General features: G+C 35.0%; 1 protein-coding gene across 8 annotated transcripts in view; it reads left to right on the top strand.

Annotated features, from left to right (window-relative positions):
- LOC136031768 (zinc finger and SCAN domain-containing protein 2-like) overlaps nucleotides 1–14,308 on the top strand; it is a 63,313-nt gene that overhangs the window by 35,285 nt on the left and 13,720 nt on the right. For 7 of the 8 annotated variants that reach the window (XR_010618577.1, XR_010618576.1, XM_065711517.1 and 4 more), the window contains one exon: nucleotides 10,103–10,270. The exons of the other annotated variant lie outside the window; for it this stretch is intronic. Coding sequence is in view for 5 of the 7 variants with exons in the window: in XM_065711517.1 (XP_065567589.1) it covers nucleotides 10,103–10,270 (168 nt within the window). In the remaining 2 variants the exon portion in view is untranslated. The remainder of the gene's footprint in view (nucleotides 1–10,102; nucleotides 10,271–14,308) is intronic. 8 annotated transcript variants of the gene reach the window in all.

Raw genomic sequence — 14,308 nt, 5'->3', positions numbered from 1 at the left:
GCCGTTCTTCAGTTTGCGAGCGGCTTGTACCAGTTCTTCGGTTGACGGTTCTTCCGTATTGATTTGAAGTTCCAGGAAAGGGGTTGTGGGGATATCTGCTGTGTTCGGAGGACTAGGTCGGTTGAGAACTTTCTCGAAGTGTTGGGCCCAAACTTCAGAGATTTCATCGGGGGCTGTGACTGTCTTCCCGTTTCCGTCTTTTACTGGTCCATTTAGGTTGCGACGTTTCCCGATGATTTCATTGGTGATTTTATAGACGGCTCTGGAATCGCCGCGCTTGGCCGCTTCTTCTGCCATAGCTGCCTTTTGTTCTAGAAAGTTCCGTTTATCTCCCCTTGCGCTCTTTTTCACCAGCTTGTCTTGGTATCGATACAGCTGGTTACTCAAGACTGTGTCGCTGTTATCTCCTTCATTTAGAAGACGTTGTTTTAGTTTCCGACGCTCTTCGATAAGGGTCCATGTCTTATCGGATAACTACTCGTCTTTGGGTCTTTTTTTGTGCCCAATTGTTTCTATTGCTGTCTGGTTGTAGGCTTCTTTTAGGGTGGCCCAGGTTGTCTCCACAGTGGCTTCTCTATCCAAATCTAGGGCCAAGCTCTCAAACCTGTTTGTAAGCTGTATGTTGAACCTATGACGAACTGCTGCGTTTGAGAGCTTTTCAGAGTCGTAGGCAGGTTTCTCTTTGGTTTGGGATTTTTTTGTGGCTTTCAGTTTGAGGGACAGCTTTGCAATCATCAAGGCGTGGTCTGAGGCGACGTCGGCTCCTCTGTGGGCTCTTACATCTTGAAGGCTTGACTTCCACTTTTTGTTGATCAAGATATGGTCAATCTGGTTGTGGGTTCGACCATCAGGCGAGTTCCATGAGTATTTGTGGATAGTTTTATGCTGAAACTGGGTTCCTCCGATGATAAGATCATTTGTTAGTGCGAAGTCAACTAACAGTATCCCATTCTCATTTATTTCGCCGAGGCCTTGGCTCCCAAGAACCTCAGGACAATAGGACTTGTCGCTCCCCACCTTGGCGTTGAAGTCACCAACAAAGCAGACGAGATCGTGGCTGGGGATATCCTTGGCGACAGCTTGTAGGGTGTTGTAGAAGTTATCTTTTGTGGTATCGTCTGCCTCATTAGTTGGTGCGTAACATGCGACTACTGTTAACTTAGCTTGGCGACCTGTGAACCGTGCCACGATGATCCTCTCATTTATAGGCGTCCATTTCGTTAGGGCTCTGGACGCAGATTTCGACAGCATTATGGCGACGCCTGCTTCTTTCTTTTTTTCTGTGCCACTGTGCAGGATTGTGGATCCCTTCTTGAGGGTTTGACTACCTGCACCAGTCCAACGGACTTCCGACAGAGCTAGGATGTCAAGGCCATAATTGTCCATCTCATTCACAACCTGTTCAGTTTTAGAAAGTTGAACCATGGTCCTTACGTTCCAAAAACCAAGTTTAATTTCGCAATTCGTTTTCAAAAATCGTGTCCGGGGGCGGTCCGAATTCGTCGTCAAGGAGTCCGGGGGCGGTCCATAGTCGTCGGCAGGTTGCATAGTCGGTATCATGTTGGCTCTCAATTAGACGGTTCTATGGCAAATCTTTTTTTAGGGGCAGGCTGCTAGTCTGCCGCCAAACCCTCCTCCTTTATCCAGGCTTGGGACTGGCTGTATGATTACAGGCGGAGTTTACTGTAAAATTGCCACTGTAATAGGTTTTTTTCTTAATAGTAAGAATTTTTTATTAATAAATTGTTTTGATAATACTAAAGTTTTTCAATAATAGTAAGTTTTTCCTAAGACTTAACAATTTTTTTTTATATTAACAAAATTTTTCTTGATATTAACGGGTTTTATTGATACTAACAGGTTTTTTCCAAATAGTAACAAGTTTTTTTCTGAATACTACAAAGTTTCTCTTTTAATATTACTAATAATTTCTATTTAATACTAACAAGTTGTCTGTTAATTGAAATACGTTTCTTCTTCATAGTAAAATTTTTCTTAATAGCAACACAGTTTTTCGCAATACTAATTTTTTTTTCTTAATAGTAAAAACTCTTTTCTTAATACTTTTTCTGAATTGTAGCATGTTCATTTTCTTAATAGTATCATATTTCTTCTTAGTAATAAAGTTTTTCGTAATAGTAACAAGGTTTCTCTTAATAGCAACAATTTTTTTGATAGTAGTAAAACCTTTTTTTAATGGTAACAGGTTATTTATAACAACAGCAAGGTTTTTATATAATAGTAAAAGTTTTTTCTTAACAGTAACAAGTTTTTCATAATGCTAACAAATTTTTTCTAATAGTAAGGAGCAATAATAGCATTTTGTTCTTGAAAAAGCATTTTCTTAATACATACAAGTTTTTTTTTAATTAATACTAATAAGTTTTTAGTTCATAATAGGAAAAAGTTTTTTTCTTGATAGTAATAAGTTTGTCTCTGAATAGTAACATGTTTTTCTTAATACTAACAAATTTTTTCTAGTAGTAACGAGTAATAATGCTCGTATTTTGACAAAATCATTTTTGAATTTTGTTCTGGGCAAAATCATTTTTCTTAATAGCAACTTGTTCTTTTTGTATTAATACTAATACGTTTTTTCAATAGAAAAAAACAAAATTGTGTTTGTTTCTTAATAGTAAGCTGTTTTTCTTAACACTAACAATTTTTTTCTAATAGTAACGAGTAATGATAACATATTGTTCTTCATAAAAGTATTTTTCTTAATAGCAGTAAGTTCTTTTATTAATGCTGAGAAGTTTTTTTTCATAATAGTAGTAAGTTTTTTCTTAATAGTAGCAAGTTTTTCTTTTAGTAGTAACATGTTTTCATAATACAAAAAAGTTTTTTATAACAATAGCAAGTTTTTTTCATAATATTAGCTAGTTTTTTCTTAATTTTTAACATTTTTTTTTGTTAAAACTAACAACTTTTTTCATAATAGTAAAAATTTTTCTTAATAGCAACATAGTTTTCGTAATAATACGAATAATAAAACGTAATAAAACAAATAATTGTTTTTTCTTAATAGTAACAAGTCTTTTCTTCGGAAAATTCGGAAAAAATAAAAAAATTAAGTATCTTTAAATTACGAATGGGTGTTAGGATTTTAATGAAATTTGAAGGGTGGAAAGATATCGTGTCTCAGATCTCATATTTTAAATCCTGGCCGGATACGGTGACATTGGAAGGAGTTGTTGGGGGGAAACCTAAAATCTTGGAAAACGCTTAGAGTGGAGGGATCGGGATGAAACTTGGTGGGGAAAATAAACAGAAGTCCTAGATACGTGATTGACATAACGAGAACGGATCTGCTCTTCTTGTGGGAATTTGGGGGGGGGGTTGATTTAAAAAATCAGAACTTACGAAGGAGTATTTTAAATCTCGACTGGATTCAGTGTCATTGGGGGGGGGGGGACCGGAAATCTTGGAAAACGCTTAAAGCGGAGAGATCAGGATGAAACTTGGTGGGAAGAATAAGCAAAAGTACAAGATATGTGACTGACATAACCGGATCGGATCCGCTCTCTTTGGCTGAGTTGGGGGGGGGATGTAATTCGGGAAAATTTGAAAAATGATCAGATCTTTATGAAATTTTATATTTAGAAGGAGCTTGTGCTTTAGAACTCATTTTAAATGCCGACCACATCCGGTGGCACTGGGGGAGGTGGAGGGGGGAAACCGGTATTCTTGGAAAACGTGAAGATCAAAGTATCTTACGAATGGGTGATCGGATCTAAATGAAACTTGATATATAGAAGAATTTTATGTCTTGAGATGCTCCATTTTCAATTTGAATCGGATCGGGGGACATAGAAGGTTGGAGGGGGGAAAATAGAAATCTTGGAAACCGGAAATCTTGGAAAACGCTTAAAGTGGAGGGATCGCGATGAAATTTAATGGGAAGAATAAGCACAAGTTATAGATACGTGATTGACATAATTGAAACGGACCCGTTCTCTTTGGGCGAGCTGGGAGTTGTTAATTTTGAAAAATTAGAAAAATTGAGGCATTTTAAACTAAAAAACTTGTGACCGGATCTTAATGAAATTTGACGTTTAGAAGGAAAACATGTCTCAGAGCTCTTATTTCAAATCCCGACCAGATCTGTTGACATTGGGGGAGTTGGAAAGGGAAACCGGAAATCTTGGAAAACGCTTAGAGTGGAGAGATCGGGATGAAACTTGGTGGGTAGAATAAGCAAATGTCTTAGATACGTGATTTACGTAACCGGACTGGATCTGCTCTCTTTGGGGGAGTTAGGGGGGTTCAGTGCTTATGCGAGTTTGGTGCTTTTGGACGTGCTAGGACGATGAAAATTGGTAGGCGTGTCAGGGAGCTGCACAAATTGAATTGATAAAGTCGTTTTCCCCCGATTCGACCATCTGGGGGGCTGAAGGGAGAGGAAAAACTAGAAAAATTGAAGGTAGTTTTAACTTACAAGTGGGTGATCGCATCTAAATGAATTTTGATATTTAGAAGGACCTCGAGACTCAGAGCTCTTATTTTAAATCCCAACCGGCATTAAGCCTGTCATTTTCCTTTTAAATCAATCTTTTGATTTCTAGAATTTAGCTAGAGCTCATACCATATGAGCTCTTGGCTCTTCCGACCTCGTCACAACTGCCATATGAGCTGTTAGCTCTTGTTTTTAATACTAATAAGTGTTTTTTCTTAATAGTAATAAGTTGTTTTTTTTAGTTGTAACAAGTTTGTCACATAATATGTTTTTCTTAATATTTTAAAGTTTTCTATAACAGTAGCAAATTTTTTTCGTAATAGTAGCAAGTTTTGTCTTAATAGTAACAATTTTTTATTAGTACTAATAACTTATTTCATAATAGTTATATTTTTCTTAATAGCAACAAACTTTTCCATAATACTAATAAGTTTTTTCTTGATAGTAACAAGTCTTTTCTTAATACTAATAACTTTTTCTGAAAAGTTGCAAGATTATTTTCTTAATAGTATCATCTTTCTCTTAGGAATAAAATTTTTCTTAATAGCAACAAGTTTTTTTATAATAATCAAGTTTTTTTAATGGTAACAATTTTTTACTAGTAGTGACCAGTAACAATAACATTTTGTTCTTGATAAAATCATTTTTCTTATTAGGAACAAGTTTTTCGCCTTAATAGTAACATGTTTTTCTCAATGCTAACATTTTTTTTCTAACTGTAACGACTAATAATAATATGTTGTTCTTCATAAAAACAAATTTTTCGTAATAGCAACAAGTTTGTTGGTATTAATGCTAATAATTTTTTTTCATAATAGTAATAAGTATTTTTCTTAATAATAACAAGTTTTTCTCTTAATAGTAACATTTTCTTCATAATACTAAAAAGTTGTTTATAACATTAGCAAGTTATTTTCATAACAGTAGCAAGTTTTTTCTTAATAGTAACGATTCTTTTATTAATAGTAATAACTTTTTTTCATAATAGTAACTTTTTTTCTTTATAGCAAAATAGTTTTTTGCATTACTAGTAAGTTTTTTCTTAATATTAACAAGTCTTTTCTAAATAATAACAACTTTTCCAAATAGTTGCAATTTTATTTTTCTAATAGTATCATGCTTCTTTTTAGGAGTATTGGTATTAACCAAGTGACATATAGCGATCGCAAATTCTGTCGGTCTGTCCCGGTTTTGCTACTTTAGGCACTTCCAGGTAATCTAGGACGATGAAATTTTGGAGGCGTATCAGGGACCGGACCAAATTAAATTAGAAATAGGCGTTTTCCAGATTTGACCATCTGGTGGGGAGTGGGAGGCCGGTTAATTCGGAAAAAATAGAAACAAATGAAGTATTTTTTACTTACGAACGGGTGATGGGATCTTAATGAAATTTGATGTTTGGAAGGATATCGTGTCTCAGAACTCTTATTTTAAGAGCTCTGAGACACGACCAGATCCTGATCCCGACCAGATCCGGTGACATCTGAGGGAGTTGGAGGGGGGACCAAAAATCTTAGAAAACGCTTAGAGTGGAGGGATCGGGATGAAACTTTGTGGGAAAAAAGCAGAAGTCCTAGATACTTTATTGAGATAACCGGAACGGATCTGCTCCGTTTGGGGGAGTTGGGGGGAAGGAGGGTTAATTCTGAAAAATTAGAAAAATGAGGTATTTTTAACCTACGAAGGAGTGATCGGATCTTAATGAAATTTGAAGTTTGGAAGGATATTGTGTCTCAGAGCTCTTTTTTCAAATTCGGACTGGATCCGGTGACATTGATGGATCGGGATGAAACTTTGTGGTAAAAATAATTGTAAGTCCTAGATACATGATTGACATAACCGGAACGGATCCGCCCTCTTCGGGGGAGGAGGGTTAATTCTGAACAATTAGAAAAATGAGGTATTTTTAACTTACGAAGGAGTGATCGGATGTTTTTGGAAGAATATCATGTCTCAGAGCTCTTATTTCAAATCCTGACCGGATCTGGTGAAGGGGAAGTTGGGGGGAGGCGGAACCTAAAATCTTGGAAAATGCTTAGAGTGGAGGGATCGGGATGCAACTTGGTGGGAAAAATAAGCACAAGTCCTAGATACGGGATTGACATAACCAAAATGGATCTGCCCTCTTTGGGGGAGTGGGGGGGGGTAATTCTAAAAAAAATAGAAAAAATGAGGTATTTTAAACTTACGAAAGAGTGATCGTATCTTAATGAAATTTTATATTTCGAAGGACATCGAAACTCAGATCTCTTATTTTAAATCCCTTCCAGATCCAGTGTCATTAGAGGGGGGCGGAAATCTTGGAAAACGCCTAAAGCGGAGAGATCAGGATGAAACTTGGTGGAAAGAATAAGCACAAGTCCAAGAGCAGCATATGTCAGGACTCTTTATTAACCCCAAGAATGGGGTATTTTCATTGTAATGAAAATCCTATTAAGCAATGCCCTCAAATTCCCCTCCCTGAATAGGGTTCCCCTTCGACAGCGCTCTAAGTTTTCAACATTATAATGCAGGATGTTAGAAAACACCTTTTTCAAATCACCTCTAATCGCTAAAAGAATGGATTATTTTTAGCTATTTCTTTTAGGGGTTCTCAACCCTCTCAAAACTAGCGTTAGGGTCCATTATTAAGTTGAAAAGAATATTATTAATCTAAGAATTAGGATCTTGAAATCCCCCTCTTAGAACATTTTCAGAACACTACTAATCACTTGAAGAATGAATTCATTATAACAAAATAAATTAAGTTCCTAGTATTAAAGAATGATGAAAAATCTATTTCCTTTAGAACCTACGGGTTCCTCGAGAACTACCAGGAGGGACCCTTTATTGGGGTGAAAAGAATATACATTAGCTAGAAAAAGATTAATTTTTTCACCGCACAATAAAAAACTTTACGGAAAATATCAATAGTTTTACTTACGTTGGTAATAAAAGAGCCCTGAACTTCATTTTTTGGGGACTTGGGAGGCCCAAAAGAGGTGGCAACTCCATCTTTGACTTACGCTGATGGCCTAGCTGTCAAAGCCTCCACAACTTTATTGCAGTTGGGAGCCGAAGGGACATTATTTTCACCCTGTAATGGGGCTGTATCTTGGGTGTTGTGCACGATTCGGGTGTCTCCCGTCCTCGCCCTCTTGCTGGGGGGAATTTCAGAGTTTTCCTGAAATAGAAAATAAATTTTAGTTTTTTTCATGTAGTGAAAAAATACGTCTCATTTGATCATTTATGGAAATTAGATTTCATAAAAAGGACATATATGGTTAAAATACACGAAAATATACAAGCATTTCAGAAGCATGGAATTTAGCCTTCAGAAATAACCCCATTGCCCCCCACCCACCTTGACGTGGCCCACACATAGGAAAAATGCCGTATTGATATGTGAACCATGGGGGCAAACATTAGCAAATGCTGTGTAACCCTGGGATTAGCGAGTGGAATTTAAACTTTAATAGTGATTCAAGGGACTTCGCTAACTTTAGTAAGAGGGGAGGGTAAGGCGAAAAGGGGTATTTAGTGGAAAAATTTGAATTAGGGAATATTACAGACCGCAAATATTTTCTTTGCGTTTTTATTCTTTCTATAACATATTAATGAAAACACTCTTCACACTTGAGCTACAAAAGTTTTATGCAAGAGTGTTTGAGACCCCTTAGTCTGTAGACCCATCTCTAAAAGCTTCATTTTCCTATATTGTTTATAAGAGGCAACTATTTACGAGAAATGTGTTTAATAAACAGGACGCTCTAGAGGAAAAAAGTCAGACAACCAGTAAACTTTTAGTCTTTAGACTAAGGTTACATCTGACCTTATTAAGGGCCGGAGGCTCACATAATAATTCATTAATACAGTCAAATTTTCCATTTTCTTTTACTATAAGGAAAGAATATTACTCGCACTTCAGTTTGAGGCATAGATATCCTACATTTATATAGCCATTTCACACTAAAATTTAATTTAACCTTTGTTTCTTATTTCTAGCGAAAATAATACGCTTTTCCATTGAAATGTCGTCCCCTTTTCATAACTGGGATTTAGCAGACATAGCAGGTGTTATAAAAGTTTCCCTTTTCACGATTAAGTAACGACTCATAACTTGATTGCCCTCCATAGCGAATAGCTGTTGACGGCTTAAAATAAAACTAGTCAGAATTTAGGTCGCCCCCTCAAAAATTATGGATTATGTTCAATCATAACTCGTCGATTCGATAAGAAAAAAAGTATCTTTATTTGAGGTCTGCTTGCCCTGGTTAAGCGCTATTAGAGAGTTTAATTTACCATCAGGTAAGAAATTACCCTTTTGCCCAACTATCACGACACCGGCTGTTCGCTTTAAGACCGAAATCTGACGGAGATTGATTAAGTTGTGTTTAACCCTTGCTTTTGGTAAAACCAGACAAAAACTTTTTATGTGAGAGAGGGGTTGGGTTTTTAACTGTTTTTTGGGGTTTTTAAAAAAATTGGGGGGTGGTGGAAAAGGGTATATAGAAAGAGCCTCACCTGTTGGTATCTTTGGTACTTATCCATTTTTTAAACTTGAGTTTTATCACCTTCAAAATCTAATTCAAGACTGACGAGAATTCCATTCTAGTACTGGGTTTTATACCCCCGGGGACCAGTGGAATTAATAGCGGATTACGTGACTTCTGCCTCCTGGAAATAGCGACACGCCCTTTGTTTGCTAACAAACTTTTGTTCCTAGAAAAATCAAAAGACGTCTAGGCTCTTTAACAGTTCTGCTCATAGAAAATTGCCGAAAATCCTTTGTTTGTTGACACGAAATGGCTATGTTTTCGTGAAGCATGAAAATATTGGGTGATGAATAATTGTGACCATGCCCTAACTAGTGGGGGGCCCTGAGGGATATTTCCTGGCCTTCGTAGATTTTTAAACAATTAAGGTAAAACACTCTGTTTAAAATCTTAGTTCAAAATTAGACATAACGTTTGTTGATATCTTCGATCTAAAAATTTCAGTATTAGTTCTCAGCTTTTAGACTTTACCACCCATATTGGATTTACACCTTATATATGGGTTTGGGAAAACTCCTCTGTTTGAAGGAAGTTTCAAATACGTTAGACGCAAGAATAAATTATTGCCATTTTTGATACAGTGGGAGAAATAGATTTCTGTTAAAGTAAAATGCAATAAGAAATACTTGAAGAGTAATTACTGAAAGAAAAGGACAAATTCATCGAAGTCAAAGTTTAATTGTTTGCAACAATAGTCGTGTTGTTCATTTATGATGTTAAGTTAGTTAGGTTAAATTTGAATGGGAGTTGTTAGTGAAATCGGGAAGAACTTAGTTGAATTACGGAGGTTGATTTAGATTTAACTAACTTTAGTTGTACCACGGCTGACTGAATCAGGTTAAGTCCCAGTGGAATATGGTGAGTAAATATAGATATAATATCGAAAGCATGATTTTCTGTAGTGGTGTGTGATTACCGAGGTAGCAGTCAAAACTATTAAGCTTAAATCGTAATATTTTTGCAGTAAAGTTTTCGGAAACTAGAGAATGATCAAAGACTTCGAGGACTACATTTCATTGAAAAAGAGAATCCACAAAAAAACTACTCAGTTTTATATGAGCAGATTATATATTTTTTTTTAGGCTCTGAACATGAATGTTTTTTTTTTTAGAAATTGAAGACGTATATCAAAATGAAAATCCTTCCGGTTTTGAGGCTTCATTTGCTGTTTTATCGCAGATGGAGGAAGATCCTTTGGCTGTTTCAACAAGTATATCTGTAAAGCTTGAGTCCAATTTTGATCGTCCTCAATTTGATTTAACTGTTAGTAGCAACGAAGGTAAGTTTTTGAACATCCAGAGCTTCTGCACTTCTATGTTTATTAAATCAAGTGTTTGTTTGTCCAAATTCTGTTTGTCATTAAAACAAACAAACAAAGTAGTTAAGCTGTGAAGTTGAAATTATATGGATAATAGTTTAGGAACGATTAGATTAAACACAGACTGTAAAAATAAGAGGAATATGAACTAAAAAACAGAAGGAAAACAAATTAAAGAAACGAGAAACCCTGGCCCTCGCCACGGGTTAGTGATAGTTTTAAGTTGACTTCGGTTGAAGTCAGACCGTTTTAAAGGCATAACGCTTGTTTTGATGAACCGAATAGTTTTGCACAATAGAAAAACTCAGAAAAGAATTCTTTTTTGAATATTTTTATTTCTCAGTTGTAGGATAAGCTTCACGAATGCTTCCTTTTTGTCGCAATCAACGCTCAAATTTTTACTAATGATATTTTTTGAAATACTTTCAGAGATGATTCTTTTGATCGACAAATTGAGTGTTGCACTGCTTTTACTTTTGAGTTTAACAGGTAAACACTGAGAGAAATCACCTCCAGTGACTAAAGTCTTTCCTCCAAATGACAATTTTTGATTTACTTTGGATCAAAACAAATGATTAATATTTTATAAACCATTGCCAGCAATGCCTCATTCATAAGAACATCAACCTGAGCTAGTTGGATTGCTCTGACTGAATCAGGTTTAATGGTGAAAACTGAATCCGACGAAAGCGGGATAGGGCAAATGTGTCGCGTCTTATTTGTTCAATAGGTGGTAGAGTGGATTCAGTCACAGCAAACACCATCCATTTTACTTTGCTATTTCTACTAGATGATGCAATTTTTTATGCATGGTTTTATTGTTCTTGTACAAGGTCTTATATATCTATGAAATAACCTTTTATTTTAAAATAGTTAGAATCATTGGCTGCACCGAAAATGTTGTCTAGATTTTTATAGCTGCAATCTAATGAAGATTGAACCCTGGTCCATAGAAACCAAATATTAAAAAATATTAAAAAAAAAAACTGGCTAGAGAGGAAAATTTCCATTTGTAGTTGATTAAGGATGGTAAATTTATATTGATTAGTATTTATTGTCGAATGTTATTCCAAAGATATATTTTGAGGAATTTCAAAACTAGCCTGAAACCCCTTACAAAAACTTTGGATTGAAACAAAGAGTATGCCTTCGGAATTATTATGGCTATAAACCCATTACAGTCTCCTGGCTTGACTAACAAGGAAAATTACTTTTTTTGTATGGGTAGCACTTATGTATCCTCTTTTTTTCTTTACTGCTAGCAGAGCACTGGGATATCATATAGAACATCTTAAGGGTTCACTTTAAAGGAAAGTGCTTTATCTACCTGTCTTTGTCATTAGCAGAAAATCATGCTAAAAATGTAATTTTATTTTACAAAAACAGCAACTTCGTATACAAGATGATTCTATATTGATTTGAGGTCATATTGGAGTGATTCCTGCTAAGAAAAGGCCGAAGAAAAGGCATGATATATGCTAAGAAAAGGCATGGTATATGACGTAATTAAACTGGAAAACAGCAGGAATCAAGCTAATGTGAAGCTATGTAGTGGTGTTATTCTTTTTATAAGTTTCTGCTCGCTTCAATGGCAGGACAGGATGCAATGACATGTAAAATTGGCATATGTCCATTGTAACAATGAAAACGTCTAAAGACACTCTTTATTATTTCACCTATTTTTTTTCTGCCGAAACTATTCAGCTTCAAAAGTCAAGATTTTAAACAGTCAAAGAACACTACTTTCAAATTCGTCCTTTAAAATATTTTCTGATGTATAGTTTTTTCGAACAATGAACATAATAAATGAGAGACAACTGTTGGTTTTGAAATTGAGAAGTGCCCTCTTATGTACTTTATTTATCAATTAGATTAATAAATATTAAATTAAAAAAAATTTTGCACTCAAAAAGTTATTCAAAGAAAAGTCAAGAGCTCCATTTAAGCCAAGAATGACCAGAAATAAAGTCAAATAATCTTCGAAGCGTAGAACTACCACAAATCACTATCAATAAACAAATGAAACTCAAAACGAATAGAAATTACAATACATAACCAAGTCAAACTCAAAACGAGCAAAAAATAACATGAGTAGGTCTAATAACCCCCATGTCTTCTCAGGGCTAGAACACAAATTGCGCTTTACTGAAAATAAAATACATTTAAAAATTTTCACTGTTCTTACTTTCATAAATAAGAAATTATCAAAACTTTAAGGAATAATTATCAGTATATATCGCTTAAACCGGCAATCCATGGTCATCTTTTTTGTTATAGTTTTTTTCAGTAAAGTGCAAATTATGTTCTGGTCTTTAGAAGGCATCACCGCTCATCTTAATTTCTGCTCGTTTTGAGGTTGACTCAATTATTTGTTGTAATTTATTTCGTTTTTGGGTTTCACTTATTTATTGATGTAAGTTGGTTTACTTTACCGAAGCACATGTCACAAGAAATAAATGGGTAGCAGATTTGTCACTTTTTGATTCATTAAAGTTCGGTTCGTATTATAAAATGCATCTAATTTACTTTACCCAAACGCATTCAATATTCATTCTTTTCCATGGTATTAGAATACTATTAGGAAAAATAAACTCTGGCCTATGAAAAATTTAAAAAATCTTCTGGTCTTTGTTTTACCTTTTAGCGCAAACAACGCGGCATTCAATAGTCGTTCTGTCCCATTGCATGTCATTAAGAAAAATAAAACTCTGCTCTGTGAAAATTCTCAAAAAAAGGTTGAAACAATTTTTAATTCAAAGAAATGGGGGGGGGAAGTTGGAGGAAGGCCACTGGGGGCCCTTAGAGGTGGGACATGGATGACTATAAGTTCCCTCTAAAAATGCCATAGCATTGATTTATTTGGGCACAGAAGTTCGCTGGTTTACTTTACCCAAGCGCATGTCATAAAAAAAGGGATAGCAGATCTGTCACTTTTTGAATCACTAAATTTTGATTCGTATTATAAAATGTGTCCGTTTTACTTCACCCAAGCGCATTCAATAGTCATTCTTTCCATGGTGTTATAATGTCATTAAGAAAAATAAACTCTGGCCTAAGAAAAATCTTATTCTCTGGCCTACGAAAAATTTCTTTCAAGGAATAAACCGCGTCAAATTTTATTCTTCTTTTCAAACTTTGTAATCAACAGAGTTAAGACTATTCATTCTTGGGAAAATTCACGAATAAACCACATCAAATTTAATTCAGCTCTTCAACCTCTATAATCAACAGAGTTAAACTGCTTATATTAAATTTTTGGTATTCAGCTAGCAAGTTAAACACTCGGAATTTATCAACTACCTGAATTAATTGTAGTCAAAAGTGCTTTTAATTAATTTTTCATGCTCAGTCAGCAACGAGGAACTCGGAATTTACCTACTAGCTGAGTTTGTCCTATGCAAAAGTGCTTTTTTATTAATGTTTCTTTGATATTCAGTCACCAATTAAAAGACTTGGAATCTACCAAGTAGTTGAGTTTGTTGTAGTCAAAAGTGCTATTATGAACTTTGCCAGCAAGTAAAACACTCGGAATTTATCAACTACCTGAGTTTATTGTAGTCAAATGTGCTTTTATTAAATTTTTGATACTCATTCAGCAACTAAAATCTCGGAATTTATCAACTAGCTCAGTTTGTTGTGCTCAAAAATGCATTCATTAAATTTTTGCTACTCGGTCATCAACTAAAACACTCGGAATATACCAACTAACTGAGTTTGCTGTACTCAAAAGTGCTTTTATTACCTTTTTTGGCACTCAGCCAGCAACTCAAACGCTCAAAATTTCAGTCAGCAACTATAACACACTGAATTTATGTTCATCCATCTCATACTCCCGGTGGGAGAGGGGCTTTACCTAGAGTAGGGTTTTACCTATGAGCTAGGACTATTATAAAAAAAAATGGGTTAAGCTTAATCATATTTATTGTTTATGCATAATTAAACGGATTTTTTGAAAAAACCCACATATTTACATAAAAATGATACTTAAAGTTCATTATT

This window comes from Artemia franciscana, chromosome 10 (genome assembly GCF_032884065.1).
Source record: "Artemia franciscana chromosome 10, ASM3288406v1, whole genome shotgun sequence".
Lineage (NCBI taxonomy): Eukaryota > Metazoa > Arthropoda > Branchiopoda > Anostraca > Artemiidae > Artemia > Artemia franciscana.
Note: the sequence above shows the minus strand (reverse complement) of the source record. Positions and strands in the feature narration are given on the sequence as shown.